Below are 18,881 nucleotides of genomic sequence, written 5' to 3'. Positions count from 1 at the left end.
GAACTATGGGAAATTATTTTGTTTAATAGTGCATACTTCTGTAGAAAAATTGAGCTAATATTAAGTGAGTTTTAAGTGATAATTAAAATTATGACTTTGAGAATAAATATTTTATGTATACCCTTCTGAAGGGTTTGACTCTGGCAATATTTAAAATATTTATACTAGATCCAAGCTATTTTTCCACTTTCTCAAAAGTGTTTAAAACTAATAGTTATCAACATTATAAAAAGACATATTATGAAAAAACATTTGATTTCAACAAAAGAAATATATGGTTAAGGTGAAATTTTTGAGTTTAAAAAATCTTATAAATTATTTCACTATGATAATTATTCTAATCATTCATTTGTTGCCTTTATTCAAAGTTGTGGAATTTGTAAGAAGAATCATGATCAGCATCTTCTTTTATTGTGTGATACCTGTAAACTCCATTACCATCTTGGATGTCTAGACCCTCCTCTTACAAGGATGCCAAGAAAGACCAAAAACAGCTATTGGTAAGTAAAATGGAGGGGATTTAGATGTTAGAACTGGTTTTCTTCTTAGTTTCAATGGTATACAAAGTGAAGTGTTTTATTTATATATATATATATATAGTATTGTTCATGATAAAGCTTTCAACACATTTTTTTTATATTGTTAATGTACAATTACTTGAACAACATTATGGTTACTAGATTCCCCCTATTATTAAGTCCCCCCCATATAACCTAATACAGTCACTATCCATCAGTGTACTAAGATGCTATAGAATCATTATTTGTCTTCTCTGTGTATATTCTGTATATACTGCCTTCCCCATGTCCCCACCCCCTTACATTATGTGTGCTAATTGTAATGCCCCGTTTTCCCCCTTATCCCACCCTTTCCACCCACCCTCCCCAATCCCTTTGGTAACTGTTAGTCCATTCTTGGGTTCTGTGTGTCTGCTGCTGTTTTGTTCCTTCAGTTTTTTCTTTGTTGTAATATTCCACAGATGAGTGAAATCATTTGATACTTGTCTTTCTCTGCCTGGCTTATTTCATTGAGCATAATACCCTCTAGCTCCATCCATGTTGTTGCAAATACTTGGATTTGTTTTCTTCTTATGGCTGAATAATATTCCATTGTGTATATGTACCACTTCTTCTTTATCCATTCATCTACAGATGGACACTTAGGTTGCTTCCATTTCTTGGCTATTGTAAATAGTGCTGCAATAAACATAGGAGTGCATATGTCTTTTTGAAACTGGGCTGCTGCATTCTTAGGGTAAATTCCTAAGAGTGGAATTCCTGGGTCAAATGGTATTTCTATTTTTAGTATTTTGAGGAACCTCCTCCGTACTGCTTTCCACAATGGTTGAACTAGTTTACATTCCCACCAGCAGTGTAGGAGGGTTCCCCTTTCTCCACATCCTCACCAACATTTGTTGTTGTTGGTCTTTTGGATGTTGGCAATCCTAACTAGTGTGAGGTGATGTCTCATTGTGGTTTTAATTTGCATTTCCCTGATGATGAGCAATGTGGAACATCTTTTCATGTGTCTGTTGGCCATCTGAATTTCTTCTTTGGAAAAGTGTCTGCTCAGATACTGTGCCCATTTTTTTATTGGATCATTTGCTTTTTGTTTGTTGAGGTGTGTGAGCTCTATATATTTTGGATGTCAAGCCTTTATTGGATCTGTCATTTATGAATATATTCTCCCATACAGTATGATGTCTTTTTGTTCTACTGATGGTATCCTTTGCTGTACAGAAGGTTTTCAGCTTGATATAGTCCCACTTCTTCATTTTGCTTTTGTTTCCCTTGCCCAGGGAGATATGTTCATGAAGAAGTTGCTCATGTTTATGTCCAAGAAATTTTTGCCTATATATATTTTTAAGAGTTTTATGGCTTCATGACTTACATTCAGGTCTTTGATCCATTTTGAGTTTACTTTTATATATGGGATTAGACAATAATCCAGTTTCATTCTCTTATATGTAGCTGTCCATTTTTGCCAACACCAACTATTGAAGAGGCTGTCATTTCCCCATTATGTATCCATGGCTCCTTTATCATATATTAATTGACCACATATGCTTCGGTTTATATCTGGACTCTCTAGTCTGCTCCACTGGTCTATGGGTCTGTTCTTATGCCAGTACTCAATTATCTTGATTGCTGTGGCTTGATAGTAGAGTTTGAAGTCAGGGAGCGTAATTCCCCCCAGCTTTATTCTTCCTTCTCTGGATTGCTTTGTCTATTTGGGGTCTTTCACTTCCTTGGTTAGGTTTATTCCTAGGTATTTTATTGTTTTTGATGCTATTGTGAGTGGAATTATTCTCCTAATTTCTCTTTCTGATAGTTCTTCCGTAGTATATAGGAATGCTACAGATTTCTGTGTATTAATTTTGTATCCTGCAACTTTGCTGAGTTCATATATTAGATCTAGTAGTTTTGGAATGGATTCTTTAGGGTTTTTTATGTATAATATCATGTCATGTGTAAACAGGAACAGTTTAACTTCTTCCTTGCCAATCTGGGTGCCTTTTATTTCTTTGTGTTATGTGATTGCCATGGCTAGGACCTCCAGAACTATGTTGAATAAAAGTGGGGAGAGTGGGCATTCTTGTCTTGTTCCCGATCTTAAAGGAAAAGCTTTTAGCTTCTCACTGTTAAGTATGATGTTGGCTGTGGGTCTGTCATATATAGCCTTTATTATGTTGAGGAACTTGCCCTCTATACCCATTTTCTTGAGAGTTTTTATCATGACTGGATGTTGAATTCTGTCAAATGCTTTTTCAGTATCTATGGAGATGATCATGTGGTTTTTGTCCTTTTGTTGATGTAGTGGATCATGTTGATGGATTTTCAAATGTTATACCATCCTTGCATCTCTGGGATGAATCCCACTTGATCATGATGGATGCTTTTTTTGATGAATTTTTGAATTTGATTTCCTAATATTTTGTTGAGTACTTTTGCATCTATGTTCATCAGGGACATTGGTCTGTAGTTTTCTTTTTTGTGGTGTCTTTGCCTGGTTTTGGTAATAGAGTGATGTGGGCCTTGTAGAATGAGTTTGGGAGTATTCCCTCTTCTTCTACTTTTTGGAAAACTTTAAGGAGGATGGGTATTAGGCCTTCACTAAATGTTTGATAAAATTCAGCAGTGAAGCCATCTGGACTGGGACTTTTGTTCTTGGGTAGTTTTTTGATTACCAATTCAATTTCCTTGCTGGTAATTGGTCTATTCAGATTTTCTGTTTCTTCCTGGGTCAGCTTTTCAATGTTGTATTTTTCTAGAAAGTTGTCCATTTCTAGAAACCTAAAGTTGGGTGCATAGAAATTTATAATAGTTATATCTTCTTGTTGAACTGAATCCTTTATCATTATGTAATGTCCTTCTTTGTCACTTGTGACTTTCTTTGTTTTGAAGTCTATTTTGTCTGATAAAAGTACTGCAACTCCTGCTTTTTCCATCTCTTTACTTTTCCAGTTATGATTATCCTGTTTGTTACCATATAATTTTTCATAGTTTTCTCTCATAATTCTTTGTATTCTGTGGTGTCTGTGGTGATTTTTCTTTTGTCATTTCTGATTCTGTTTATATGTGTAGACTCTCTTTTTTTCTTTATTAGCATGGATAGGGGTTTATGTATTTTGTTTATTTTCTCAAAAGAACCATCTCCAGCTTTCATTGATTCTTTCTATTGTTTTATTCTTCTCAATTTTATTTATTTCTGCTCTAATCTTTATTATGTCCCTCCTTCTACTGACTTTGGGCCTCATTTGTTCTTCCTTTTCTAGTTTCGTTAATTGTGAGCTTAGACTGTTTATTTGGGATTGTTCTTTCCTAAGGTATGCCTGTATTGCAATATATTTCCCTCTTAGCATGGCCTTCGCTGCATCCCACAGATTTTGTGTTGTTGAATTATTGTTGTCATTTGTCTCCATATATTGCTTGATCTCTGTTTTTATTTGGTCATTGATCCATTGATTATTTAGGAGCATGTTATTAAGCCTCCTTGTGTTTGTGGGCTTTTTTGTTTTCTTTGTGTTATTTATTTCTAGTTTCATACCTTTGTGATCTGAGAAGTTGGTTGGTACAATTTCAATCTTTTTGTATTTGCTGAGGCTCTTTTTGTGGCCTAGTATGTGATCTATTCTTGAAAATGTTCCATGTGTACTTGAGAAGAATGTGTATCCTGTTGCTTTTGGGTGGAGTGTTCTGTAGATGTCCATTAGGTTCATCTGTTCTAATTTGTTGTTCAGTGCCTCTGTCTCTTTACTTATTTTCTGTCTGGTTGATCTGTCCTTTGGAGTGAGTGGTGTGTTGAAGTCTCCTAAAATGAATGTATTACATTCTGTTTCCTCCTTTAATTCTGTTAGTATTTGTTTCACATATGTAAGTGATCCTGTGTTGCGTGCATAGATATTTATAATAGTTATATCCTCTTGTTGGACTGAAGTCTTTATCATTATGTAATGTCCTTCTTTGTCTCTGGTGACTTTCTTTGTTTTGAAGTCTATTTTGTCTGATACAAGTACTGCAACTCCTGCTTTTTTCTACCTGTTGCATGAAATATCTTTTCCCATCCCTTTACTTTCAGTCTGTGTATGTCTTTGGGTTTGAAGTAAGTTTCTTGTAGGCCGCATATAGATGGTCTTTTTTTTAATCCATTCAGTGACTCTATGTCTTTTTATTGGTACATTCAGACCATTTAGATTTTGGGTGGTTATTGACAGGTATGTACTTATTGCCATTGCAGGCTTTAGATTCATAGTTACCAAAGGTTCAAGGGTAATTCCCTTACTATGTAACAGTCTAATTTAACTCACTTGATATACTATTACAAACACAGCCTAAAGGTTCTTCCTTTTTTTTTTCTCCTTTTTCTTCCTCTTCCATTCTTTGTATGTTATGAATCATACTCTGTGCTCTTTGTCCATCCCTTGGGTGACATTTATTTAGCCGTAGGAATACTTCCATCTATAGGAGTCCCTCCAAAATGCACTGTAGAAGTGGTTTGTAGGAGGTAAATTCTCTCAACATTTTCTTATCTGAAAATTGTTTAATCCCTCCTTCAAATTTAAATGGTAACCTTGCCAGGTAGAGTATTCTTGGTTCAAGGCCCTTCTGCTTCATTGCATTAAATATGTCATGCCACTCCCTTCTGGCCTGTAAGGTTTCTGTTGAGAAGTATAATGATAGCCTGATGGGTTTTCCTTTTTATGTGATCTTTTTTCTCTCCCCAGCTGCTTTTAAAAGTCTGTTTTTATCCTTGATGTTTGCCATTTTAATTATTATATGTCTTGATGTTATCTTCCTTAGGTTCCTTGTGTTGGGCTATCTATGCACCTCCATGGCTTGAGATACTATCTCCTTCCACAGATTGGGGAGGTTTTCAGCAATTACCTGCTCAATGACACTTTCTATCCCTTTTTCTCTCTCTTTTTCTTCTTCTGGTACCCCTATAATATGAATATTGTTCCGTTTGGATTCATCACACAGTTCTCTCAATATTCTTTCGTTCTTAGAGAGTCTTTTTTCTCTTTGTGCCTCAGTTTCTTTGTATTCCTCTTCTCTAATTTCTCTTCCATTTACCGTCTCTTTTACTACATCTGATCTGCTTTTAAATCCCTCCATTGTATGTTTCATTTCAGATATGGAATTTCTTAATTATTGAATCTCCAACTTAAATTCATACCGGAGTTCTTGAATATTTTTTTGTACATCCATAAGCATGTTTGTGATTTTTATTTTGAACTCTCTTTCAGGCATATTGGTGAGTTATGTTTCATTAGGCCCTTTTTCTGGGGTTTGTGAGATTTTGGTCTGAACCACATTCTTTGGACGTTTCATATTTCTGGTGCCCACTAGTGCCTGGAAGCTCCAGTCTCGAGCTGCTCAGCCCCTAGAGTGAGGCTAGGGGTCGTAGGGGAGTGGAGCTGGTGCCTGGGTGGAGGAAAGATCTGTTTTCTAATTCCCATCTGTGGTGCCTGTCTCAAGTGTCAGAGCCAGTGGGCCAAGCACACAAGTGTAAGCCTCTGTGCTTTGTGTCTATAGCTGTTGTAGGCCGAGCCTCCTTCTGGCTGGCCTGATGCCAGCACTGTGATTGTCAGTTTGTGAACTGGTGCTGGCAGGCTAGGAGGAAGGTGCAGCAGGCTGCATGTCACACTGGGGGCCTCTGAGCTCAGTAGCCAGCCAGGGGGATGGGCTGCCTGAAGCTCCTCAAAGTTCCCAACCAGCTGGTCAGACCATGCCAGACAACCTTGTCCAGCTCACCCCTCCCCTGCACAGCAAGCTCTGTTCAAACCCTGCTCCTTCAGCAGCCCTCTCACTGCTAGGAAGCCTCCCAAATGCCTGCCTTTCCTTTGTCCCAGAGTGGCCAGGTGTGTATCCCCTCCTCCACAAATGGCTAGTATCTGTCTCTCAAGCACTCCACCTGTCTGAGCTCCTCAATGTCCAGAGCACCACACAGTGCATCTTTCCACTCCCAAAGCAGACCTCCAGGGCTCGGTGCCCAGCAGTTCCAGGCTTCCACCCCCTCCCCCAATTTTTAATTCACATTTATAGCTATTCCAACTTTATTGAGGTATAATTGACAATTAAAAATTATATATATTTAATGTGTACAACTTTATGATTTGATGTACATACACTTGTGAAATAATCATCACTGTCAAACTAATGAACATATCTGTCACCTCATATTTACCTTCTTGTGGTGAGAACACTCAGACATAAATATTTATTATAGTATTATGTGAATAAAGGTGTAACAGTCTTTTTTGGAAATGCATTTTTCTAAGTTAATTGAGGCTGTTTTGATATCTTAGCAATGGATTCTTGAGGCATGAATTCTGTCTACTGTGTTTACAATTCTCTTTTGCTTTATTATAGAGTTTCATAGATTATTTTGAAATTGAATGAATTTATCAGGAATTTGCCTCCATATTCATGCTTTTATTTGTAATTTAGTATTTCTAAATTAGTATCATTGAAGGCTTTGTCATTTATGCTAGTTATATTTAAATCCAACCATTCTTTGCAAATCTAGAAACATTTCACATATGTTTCTGAGTTATTTTTTTCGTTACCTTAGACATATTGAATCACTACAGATGTCTGATGATAACTTATGCTATCTATGAATTTTATCCTTTCCTTAATTTTAGTCCAAAGGAGAAACGGGTGATCAAATTTTAATAGGCTGATTCAATATAGGAAAAATATAGGACATGGAAAACTTGGTAATGAACATGAGTAATCTTTATAAAATTACCTTAGTTTTAGAAGTAGTGAACCTCAGATTCTTAAAAGTAATCTATACAAAAGCTGTGTGTGTCTCTCAAACACATTAAATGCTTTCAACTTCATTTTTTATCTCATAAATCTCCCTCTGTTATTTAAAGAATTATTAAGAAACTATTAAGAAGCCTACATTCTTTCACCATTTTCCACAGGCTTACTTTTTCATAGTGTTCTTTTATCACTTTGTCTTGAGATAAACTGCTCTTTTCAAATATAGTGGAGTGTGTTTCTTTTGATATTTATGTACTTTTGAAAGCAGAATTGAAGAAGAAACTGCTCTCACTTATTAGAATGCCAGCTGTGATAATAAGCATCCTACGTGGGCTTCTAAATTGAAAGCCACTTTGGTAGTCTTAGGGCTAGGGTGTTTTGTCATGGAGATGTGCAGTTCTCCCTTAAATGAAGTTATTAAATTTTCTAATACTGTTCTGCCTGCAGAGCTCTGGTTCCCAGTGTGTGTGAGTTCCTGGAAGAACTTCAGATAAAAGTGCACAACCTGGAATGGTTTTTTTTAGGTGAAAGAGAATACTTTATTATTTAATATTAATATATGACTTCATATAAATGTAGTCACAAACTATAATTTTTAATATATTTTTATGGAGGAAGGGGCCCTGACGGCTGAAGTGCCCAAGCCCCATGAAAATCATAATGTGCCCTTGCTTTTGTGACTTTAATCTTTTTTTTTCTAATTTTATTTTATTCTGTTATCATTAATCTACAATTACATGAAGAACATTATGTTACTAGACTCTCCCCTACCCCAAGTCCCCCCTACAAACCCCATTACAGTCACTGTCCATCAGCATAGTAAGATGTTATAGAATCACTGCTTGTCTTCTCTGTGTTGCAAAGCCCTCCCCTTTCCCCTACCCCCCCACATTATACATGCTAATCATAATACCCCCTTTCTTCTTCCCCACTCTTATCCCTCCCTAACCTCCCATTCTCCCCAGTCTCTTTCCCTTTGGTAACTATTAGTCCATTCTGGGGTTCTGTGATTCTGTTGCTGTTTTGTTCCTTCAGTTTTTCTTTTGTTCTTTTTACTCCACAGATGAGTGAAATCATTTGATATTTGTCTTTCTCTGCTTGGCTTATTTCACTGAGCATAATACCCTCTAGCTTCATCCATGTTGTTGTAAATGGTAGGATTTGTTTTCTTCTTATGGCTGAATAATATTCCATTGTGTATATTTACCACATCTTCTTTATCCATTCATCTACTGATGGACACTTAAGTTGCTTCCATTTCTTGGCTATTGTAAATAGAGCTGTGATAAACATAGGGGTGCATCTGTCTTTTTCAAACTGGGCTGGTGCATTCTTAGGGTAAATTCCTAGAAGTGGAATTGCTGGGTCAAACGGTAAGTCTATTTTGAGCATTTTGAGGAACCTCCATACTGCTTTCCACAATGGTTGAACTAATTTACATTCCCACCAGCAGTGTAGGAGGGTTCCCCTTTCTCCACAACCTCACCAACATTTGTTGTTGTTTGTCTTTTGGGTGGTAGCCATCCTTACTGGTGTGAGGTGATATCTCATTGTAGTTTTAATTTGCGTTTCTCTGATAACTAGCGATGTGGACCATCTTTTCATGTGTCTGTTGGCCATCTGAATTTATTCTTTGGAGAACTGTGTGTTCAGCTCCTCTGCCCATTTTTTAATTGGATTATTTGCTTTTTGTTTGTTGAGGTGCATGAGCTCTTTATATATTTTGGATGTCAAGCCTTTATCAGATCTCTCATTTATGAATATATTCTCCCATACTGTAGGGTTCATTTTTGTTCTATTGATGGTGTCCTTTGCTGTACAGAAGTTTTTGGCTTGATATAGTCCCACTTGTTCATTTTTGCTTTTGTTTTCCTTGCCCGGGGAGATATAGTCATGAAGAGTCACTCATGTTTATGTCCAAGTGATTTTTGCCTATGTTTTTTTCTAAGAGTTTTATGGTTTCATGACTTACATTCAGGTCTTTGATCCATTTTGAATTTACTTTTATGTATGGGGTTAGACAATGATCTAGTTTCATTCTCTTACATGTAGCTGTCCAATTTTGCCAGCACCATCTGTTGAAGAGACTGTCATTTCCCCATTGTATGTCCATGTCTCCTTTATCGAATATTAATTGACCATATATGTTTGGGTTAATGTCTGGAGTCTCTAATCTGTTCCACTGGTCTGTGGCTCTGTTCTTGTGCCAGTACCAAATTGTCTTGATTACTATGGCTCTGTAGTAGAGCTTGAAGTTGGGGAGTGAGATCCCTGCCACTTTATTCTTCCTTCTCAGGATTGCTTTGGCTATTCGGGGCCTTTGGTGTTTCCATATGAATTTTTGAACTGTTTGTTCCAGTTCATTGAAGAATGTTGTTGGTAATTTGATAGGGATTGCATCAAATCTGTATATTGCTTTGGGCAGGATGGCCATTTTGACAATATTAATTCTTCCTAGCCAAGAGCATGGGATGAGTTTCCATTTGTTAGTGTCCTCTTTAATTTCTCTTAAGAGCGTCTTATAGTTTTCAGGGTATAGGTCTTTCTAGCCAAGAGCATAGGATGAGTTTCCATTTGTTAGTGTCCTCTTTAATTTCTCTTAGGAGTGTCTTATAGTTTTCAGGGTATAGGTCTTTCACTTCTTTGGTTAGGTTTATTCCTAGGTATTTTATTCTTTTTGATGCAATTGTGAATGGAATTGTTTTCCTGATTTCTCTTCCTATTGGTTCATTGTTAGTGTATAGGAAAGCTACAGATTTCTGTGTGTTAATTTTATATCTTGCAACTTTACTGTATTCCGATATCAGTTCTATTAGTTTTGGAGTGGAGTCTTTAGGGTTTTTTATGTACAATATCATGTCATCTGCAAATAGTGACAGTTTAACTTCTTCTTTACTGATCTGGATTCCTTGTATTTCTTTGTTTTGTCTGATTGCCGTGGCTAGGACCTCCAGTACTATGTTAAATAACAGTGGGGAGAGTGGGCATCCCTGTCTGGTTCCCGATCTCAGAGGACATGCTTTCAGCTTCTCACTGTTCAGTATAATGCTGGCTGTGGGTTTATCATATATGGCCTTTATTATGTTGAGGTACTTGCCCTCTATTCCCATTTTGCTGAGAGTTTTTATCATGAATGGATGTTGAATTTTGTCAAATGCTTTTTCAGCATCTATGTTGATGATCATGTGGTTTTTGTCTTTCTTTTTGTTGATGTGGTGGATGATGTTGATGGATTTTCGAATGCTGTACCATCCTTGCATCCCTGGGATGAATCCTACTTGGTTGTAGTGTATGATCCTTTTGGTATATTTTTTAATTCGGATTGCTAATATTTTATTGAGTATTTTTGCATCTACGTTCATCAGGGATATTGGTCTGTAATTTTATTTTTTGGTGGGGTCTTTGCCTGGTTTAGGTGTTAGGGTGATGGTGGCTTCATAGAATGAGTTTGGGAGTATTCCCTCCTCTTCTATTTTTTGGAAAACTTTAAGGAGAATGGGTATTATATCTTCCTGTATGTCTGATAAAATTCCGAGGTAAATCCACCTGACCCGGGTGTTTTTCTCTTGGTTAGTTTTTGATTACCGTTTCAATTTCTTTGCTAGTAATTGGTTTGTTTAGATTTTGTGTTTCTTTCTTGGTCAGTTTTGGAAGGTTGTATTTTTCTAGGAAGTTGTCCATTTATTCTACATTTTCCAGCTTCTTAGCATATGGGTTTTCATAGTATTCTCTAATAATTCTTTGTATTTCTGTTGGGTCTGTTGTGATGTTTCCTTTCTCATTTCTGATTCTGTTGATGTGTGTTGATTCTCTCTTTCTCTTAATAAGTCTGGCTAGAGGCTTATCTATTTTGCTTATTTTCTCAAAGAACCAGCTCTTGATTTCATTGATTTTTTTCTATGGTTTTATTCTTCTCAATTTTGTTTATTTCTTCTCTGATCTTTATTATGTCCCTCCTTCTGCTGATGTTAGGCCTCATTTGTTCTTCTTTTTCCAGTTTTGATAATTGTGATGTTAGACTATTCATTTGGGATTGTTCTTCCTTCTTTAAGTGTGCCTGGTTCGCTATATACTTTCCTCTTAAGACTGCTTTCACTGCGTCCCATAGAAGTTGGGGCTTTGTGTTGTTGTTGTCATTTATTTCCATATATTGCTGGATCTCCATTTCAATTTGGTCGTTGATCCATCGACTATTTAGAAGCGTGTTGTTAAGCCTCCATGTGTTTGTGAGCCTTTTTGCTTTCTTGGTACAGTTTATTTCTAGTTTTATACCTTTGTGGTCTGAGAAGTTGCTTGGTAGGATTTCAATGCTTTTGAATTTACCAAGGATCTTTTTGTGGCCTAGTATGTGGTCTATTCTGGAAAATGTTCCATGTGCACTTGAGAAGAATGTGTATCCTGTTGCTTTTGGGTGTAGAGTTCTATAGATGTCTATTAGGTCCATCTGTTCTAGTGTGTTGTTCAGTGCCTCTGTGTCCTTACTTATTTTCTGTCTGGTGGATCTGTCCTTTGGAGTGAATGGTGTGTTGAAGTCTCCTAAAATGAATGCATTGCATTCTCTTTCCTCCTTTAATTCTGTTAGTATTTGTTTCACATATGCTGGTGCTCCTGTGTTGGGTGCATATATATTTAGAATGGTTATATCCTCTTGTTGGACTGAGCTCTTTATCATTGTGTAATGTCCTTCTTTATCTCTTGTTACTTTCTTTGTTTGGAAGTCTATTTTGTCTGATACTAGTACTGCAATACCTGCTTTTTTCTCCCTATTGTTTGCATGAAATATCTTTTTCCATCCCTTGACTTTTAGTCTGTGCATGTCTTTGGGTTTGAGGTGAGTCTCTTGTAAGCAGCATATAGATGGGTCTTGCATTTTTTTCCATTCTATTACTCTGTGTCTTTTAATTGGTGCATTCAGTCCATTTACATTTATGGTGATTATTGAAAGATATGTACTTATTGACATTTCAGGCTTTAGATTCTTGGTTACCAAAGGTTCCAGGTTACTTTCCTTACTATCTAAGAGTCTAACTTAACTCACCTAGTATGCTGTTCCAAACACAATCTAAAGGTTCTTTTCTTTTTCTCCTCCTTTTTCTTCCTCCTTCATTCTTTATATATTAGGTATCAAATTCGGTACTTTTTGTCTATCCCTTGATTGACTTTGGGGATAGTCGATTTAATTTTGCATTTGCCTCGAATCAGCTGCTCCACCCTCCCTACCGTGATTTTACTACCTCTGGTGACAGCTATCCAATCCTAGGAACACTTCCATCTATAGCAGTCCCTCCAAAATAGACTGCAGATATGGTTTGTGGGAGGTAAACTCTCTCAGCTTTTGCTTATCTGGAAATTGTTTAATCCCTCCTTCAAGTTTAAATGATAATCTTACTGGATAAAGTAATCTTTGTTCCAGGCCCTTCTGTTTCATGGCATTTAATACATCATGCCACTCCCTTCTGGCCTCTAAGGTTTCTTCTGAGAAGTCTGTTGTTAGTCTGATGGGCTTTCCTTTGTATGTGATCTTATTTCTGCCTCTGGCTGCTTTTAACAGTCTGTCCTTATCCTTGATCTTTCCCATTTTAATTACTACGTGTCTTGCTGTTGTCTTCCTTGGGTCCCTTGTGTTGGGGGACAGTGGATATCCATGGCCTGACAGACTATGTCCTTCCCCAGATTGGGGAAGTTTTCAGCAACTACCTCCTCAAAGACACTTTCTATCCCTTTCTCTCTCTCTTCTTCTTCTGGTATCCCTATAATGTGAATATTGTTCCGCTTGTATTGGTCACACAGTTCTCTCAAAATTCTTTAATTTTTAGGGATCCTTTTTCTCTCTGTGCCTCAGCTTCTTTGTATTCCTCTTCTCTAGTTTCTATTTCACTTATTGTCTCCTCCACCGTATCCAACCTGCTTTTAATACCCTCCATCATGTTCTTTAGTGATTGGATCTCTGACCTGAATTCATTCCTGAGTTCTTGGATGTCTTTCCATACCTCCATTAGGATGTTGATGATTTTTATTTTGAACTCCCTTTCAGGAAGAGTAACGAGGTCCATATCATTTAAATCTTTCTCGGGAGTTGTATTAACAATTTTACTCTGGACAAGGTTCCTTTGGCATTTCATGTTTGTATATGGCGCCCTCTCGTGTCCAGAATATCTATTCTTGAGCTACTCAGCCCCTGAAGCAATGTTGGGGGTTGCAGGGGAGCGGTACTGGTATCTGGGGGTAGGAAAGAGCTGTTCCCTGCTTGCTGGCTGCTGTGCCTGTCTCCACTGCCTGACCCAATGGGCCGGTCACACAGGTATAAGTTTTTGTCCCAGAGCAGCCACATATGGATCCCTGCTTTCCACAAGCAGCCGAAATCCCAGTCTCCCCAGGAACTCTGCCTGTATTAAGTTTCCAACCCAGTAGTCGTGCGAGTCTCATGAAAGCACCATGAAATGTAGGTTTGTGCTCCCAGAGCAGATCTCTGGAGCTCAGTATTCAGCAGTCCCAAGCCTTCCACCCCCTCCCTGCTCCGTTTTTCTTCCTACTGCCAGTTAGCTGGGGTGGGGGAGGGGTTTGGGTCCCATGGAGCCACAGCTCTGGTACCCCGTTCGCTGACGTCTGCTCTTTTCTCCAGGTGTGTGCAGTCTGATGCCGTCCTCTTTCCTGTTGCTCTCTCAGGATTAGTTGCGCCAATTAAATTTTCTTATTGTATCCAGTTTTAGCTGGAAGCCTCTCTTTGCTCTCATACTGCCATCTTTATTCCATATCAACCTGGAATGTTTTAGTGAAAGCTCTCCCCAAAGGACCCAAACATTTGTTGCAATGTTTTAAAGTAAAAGTAGAAGATAATGTTGCAGCAAAGTGAAGTCTTTGATATCTTCTAGTTTCTAGTGATCATATTTCCTTTGGCCTCTAAAGTCAACTTTGCTTTTCCTAGCAATTAATTGGTATATTAATTTTGGAGTAAGTTTTAGAGAATTATTTTTTTCTTTTGTGTATATCAAATGTTGGAGGCAATTTTTACTTTTTGCTTTTTAACATTTTCAGTTAATTTTTTGAAATTATATTAAAGATAAATACTAAAAAATTTTAACTTCCTAAATATTTTACTAATATCTTTGTTCTTATTTTAAGTCTGTTGAATAGTAGAAAAACTGTAATAGATTGTTAATGCATCTTTTCCCCATTCTATGCATTCACTGATGCTGTGGTGGTAGCTTGAAATTGATCATATGGGTATTCATACCACGGAAATTCATAGAGAGCCAGCTGTTAGATATTTATCAGCACACCTCTGCCTACTCTCTTTTTTAGTTATTACTTAGTTATTCTCAGTCTTTTTCTTAAGGAAAGAAAAAGGTCCTATTATTGGACCCTTATCTGTTGATTGGGCCCCAGTTTTTGGCTTAAATTTCTAAAAAGCCTGCTAACATACATTTTTTGAATGTTACAAGTTTCTGCTTTTGCTGTCTTAATGCTATGCAAACCTGTGATAACACCCTTACTACTGTATCCCCTTTGTGTTCACTGCTAGCTGGAATTATTTTGCATCTGTTGCCTTACTTCTCAGATACCATAATTCTCTCGATAGAGTATTCTCCGCACCTGCTATCCAGCTTTTACAGGGTCAGCTCTGATTTCATGGCGATACTAGTTCTGGATGCTTTCTGTTTGGTTCCTTCCCCAGTAGTTCACTGGAATCTGCTGGCTGATTTCACACATAATAGGAAAGAAGAGATGGGTAAAGATATAGAAGTAATTATTGGTGAAGAGTAGAGAAGTTAAGTGAGTTCACATTAGACAGGTTCTTACTTTTCAGTGAAATAGAAATAGCCTGTTGAGAGGAAAAGGTCCTGTGATAATGGGATTAAGAAGAGAGGAGTAGTTTGCAACAGCTACTGCAGAAAAAGATCACAGATAACTAAGTGACTTGCTGAGGCTCTTATAAAGCAAGAATATTCAGTGAATTAGGTTAGTGTGATTAGTTGCTTTTTTCCCCCCCAATATTATTAGCTGCCCGGGAGCAGTATAGAAGAAAATCCTAGGACTTTTTATGTTGGGTTAGGATGGGCAAAGTAGATGAAGAGGATTAGGTGGGTAAAGAATTTGACAGGGGATAAAGAAGTGAAGGTATAATCTAGGCTCTATTTTGTTTGTACCTACTCCCTGTGTTTGTAGTGTATTTTTATTTCACTTTTAGTTTATGTTACTTTGGCTTTTTTTTTTTTTTTTCTAAATAGGTATTCTTGCATGCCGCCTTACGTTCTGAGACTAGTCTGGTAGGGTATAAATAAGTAGTAAGGAATTTATGTATTAGTCATGTCAAATAGTAAATAATTCTTTTAAATTTAGAGTACCAATCTTTTGTTTCCATTATCCATCTTGAAGTTTGCTGATTGTTCTGCTTGCTCTAATCTAATTGCTGTAGTGAATTTTTTATTTGTTAATGTACTTTCCAGATCCAGAATTTAGATTTCCTGTCTCTATTGTATTTCCATTTTGTTTACACATTGTTTTCTTAACTTCCTACACGACTTTTATTAGTTCAGTGAGCATCTTTAAAAACAACTGCTTAAAGTCTTTGTCTTGTAGCGCTGCCATCAGGTCTTCTGGGACAGTTTCTGTTTTTTTTTCCCCCTTTAAATGAGCCATACTTTCCTGTTTCTTTGTATGCCTTGTGGTTGATTGTAAAAAACTGGGAATTTGAATATAATGAGGAAGTAATTATGGAAAGGACACTGTCCTCCATCCCCAAGGTTTGCTCTGTGTTGTTATTGGTATAGTTTTTTCGTTGTTGTTTATCTGTTCATTTTTTATTGTAGAGGGCCATCTCTGTGCTGAGGATCAGCCTGAGATGTAAACTTATGGTCTTCTCATGTTGCTTCCAACTCTCCTATCAGTGCTGAATCTCTTATGTTGATTCACTTAAACATGCCACATTATTGCATGTTCTTATGATACTCATAGAGCTGTATGGAATTACTTTATATATTATATTTACTATTGTCATAGTTATAGGAGTGTTTGTATTATCATTTATACCCTTAGTCATATATGCTCATGTACATTTTTATGTATTCTTCAGATATACCTGAATTTTGTATTTATAGAAACCATAGCTAATGCTAGAATGTAAAAATAAATTTATGAACTTGGATTTTTTTCTTTGTGTAGGCAGTGTTCAGAATGTGACCAGGCAGGAAGCAGTGACATGGAAGCAGACATGGCCATGGAAACCTTACCAGATGGGACCAAACGATCAAGGAGGCAGATTAAGGAACCAGTGAAATTTGTTCCACAAGATATGCCTCCAGAACCCAAGAAGATTCCAATAAGAAACACGGTAACTTATTCCCTATGTATCACAATCATCACAAAATTCTGAGTGCAGACTTTAAGAGGTGAGAAACCCAGAGGGTGAACATATACTGAGGAACCAAAGAAAGAAACACATATATTGCTGTCAGATTATTCTTAAGAGCTTTTGTTTTACAATATTAAAAATACTATACATACCTGAAAATTTATAGGTTATATTTTCAACTTAAAGCATAATAATCAACACACCCACTGTGTCCACCAAAAAGAGAACATTATCAAAGCCTTTGAAGTCCCCTGTACATCTCAAAGTACTCTTATCCTCATCTGTCTGTCAAGAGATCATCCCCTTCTTCCTCAACTTCATAATTCTTATTCTCTTCTTTTTTTATAACTATACTTCAAATGTATGTATTCATAAATAACATATAGTTTTGAATGTTTTCAGTTTTATAAGAATAGAGTCAAACATTTTTCTTTGACCAACATATTGATTTGATTCATACTGATCTGTGTAGTTTCAGTTCATGAACTAGTTTTCACTACTGTGTAGCTTTTATTGGAAGAATAGTCTTTTCTATAAACTGGCAGTTTTGTCATTTCCATTTTTTTCTTTTATAAACAACTTTGTTTAAAAATTTGGTAAATGTCTCCTGCAACTTGGTAACAAGAAGTTTGAGTAAATATCAAGGCATGAATTTGTTTAGTTATAAAGTATCTGCAGTTTTGCTAGATAATTCCAATGTTTTTGAAACTAGTTTATACTCATACCAGCAATGTTATTGATTCTCCCAAGCTTGTTTAGTCCAATGTATTAATGTTTTATTAATGTGATACATGTAAAATACTGTATCATTTTGCATTTCCCTCAATACTGCTGGCTTTGAGCATCTATTTATAAATTTTTGGTCAGTTGTATTTCCTCTTCTAGGAAATGTATGTGCAAGTCTTCCCATTTTTTTCAGTCAGATTGTTAGCTTATTTCTAATTCAAGATTTTTTGAGGTCAGAGTTTCAAAATTTCCTTCCAGAAAGCGTTTGTATTTGTTTGTACCAGGTGCCTGGGAGCTCTACCAACCTAACACCATTTTAAATAAAAGTTTGGTGCTTATCTTTTTCATTACACATGTAGTATAAATTTCTACTCTACAGTCATGAGGGCTGGCTGGCAGTTATTAATTCTTAGGGTAGATTTTTTTTTACCTTCTTACCTTAAGCCAAGGCAGGCACATGTAAAAAAATTTGTCTATCCCTGAGGAGGATGTGAAGATATTTTTGGGGTTAGTTGTCATCTTTTGTTTCGTTATCTGTTTAGTTTCAAAGAGATTCTATTTTTTTCCTTAAAGTAACAGTTTCTCAAAAGTTTTCTTTAATCCATAGATTCCATCTATATGGTAATCACTTAAAAGATCTTAAGAGAAGTCAACTACTTAATTTCATTCAGTTTTGTATTATAGTCTCATTTGAATTTGCTGAGGCAAATTTGGGAATTGTTGTCTCTTAGATAACTGAAATAGTTAATTTGATCAATTTGAAATAGTTTTATTTATGATTCCTACTAGTTAAAACATTTTTTAGGCTTCAGAAATATAGTTTACAGTATCTGCAGCTATTCTGAGATCTTAGGGAAGAGTTGTTGTGCTTCATATGTCTATGCTTACACAGATTATTCTCTTATGAAAAGTTTTTTCTTGTTTCTTTATTGGTTAAAGAAATTCTTAGGAAAGTATTACCATCTTTAACTTTGGAGTTATATAGAGGAAAATTTTGTACATCTTAGTGATATTTATATGCCCATAGTTTGGTATTAGTTAAGATAAAAGAAGATTCTATTTTTCATAATTTACTTGACTGCTTTTCCAGTTTAGATTTATAAGGAAGCTTTTAAATTTTATAATTTAGTCCAATTCCTTTCATCTTACTCCTTGACTCTAGTTTTCTTGTGTAAAAATTTTAGTCTTCTTGTTGGTATTTATGGCAAAACACAAGAAAAGATTCCATGAGTGGTAATCTTAGGAAATGTAATATGGTTGTTTTCTCTCTTAGGGAATTCAAATGCATATTGAAGCTCTGAGAAATACTTATATTTAGAAAAATGATTACTCTTCCTTATTTTTCCTTTTTCTTAATTTATTTTACCAAAGAACACTTTTTCAGGACATACTTTTTTATTGTAGTATAGTGTACTATGTTATGCCAGCTTTGGAAATGTTGTTCTAGAGGCCATGCATTAATTTGCTTCAGGATCACCTGAGGTGTTTGTTGAACTGTAGAGAGTTGACCCATCTTGGAGGTAATAATT

General features: G+C 36.3%; 1 protein-coding gene across 5 annotated transcripts in view; it reads left to right on the top strand.

Annotated features, from left to right (window-relative positions):
• The window catches only part of PHF14 (PHD finger protein 14), a 199,670-nt gene that overhangs the window by 50,740 nt on the left and 130,049 nt on the right, over nucleotides 1-18,881 (top strand). For all 5 annotated transcript variants that reach the window (XM_073238772.1, XM_073238773.1, XM_073238771.1 and 2 more), the window contains exons 13-14: nucleotides 369-500; nucleotides 16,437-16,605. In XM_073238772.1, the coding sequence (XP_073094873.1) occupies nucleotides 369-500; nucleotides 16,437-16,605 (301 nt within the window). The remainder of the gene's footprint in view (nucleotides 1-368; nucleotides 501-16,436; nucleotides 16,606-18,881) is intronic.

Source organism: Manis javanica, chromosome 6, assembly GCF_040802235.1.
Source record: "Manis javanica isolate MJ-LG chromosome 6, MJ_LKY, whole genome shotgun sequence".
Taxonomy (NCBI): domain Eukaryota; kingdom Metazoa; phylum Chordata; class Mammalia; order Pholidota; family Manidae; genus Manis; species Manis javanica.
This window is presented reverse-complemented; position numbering and strand designations above follow the sequence as displayed.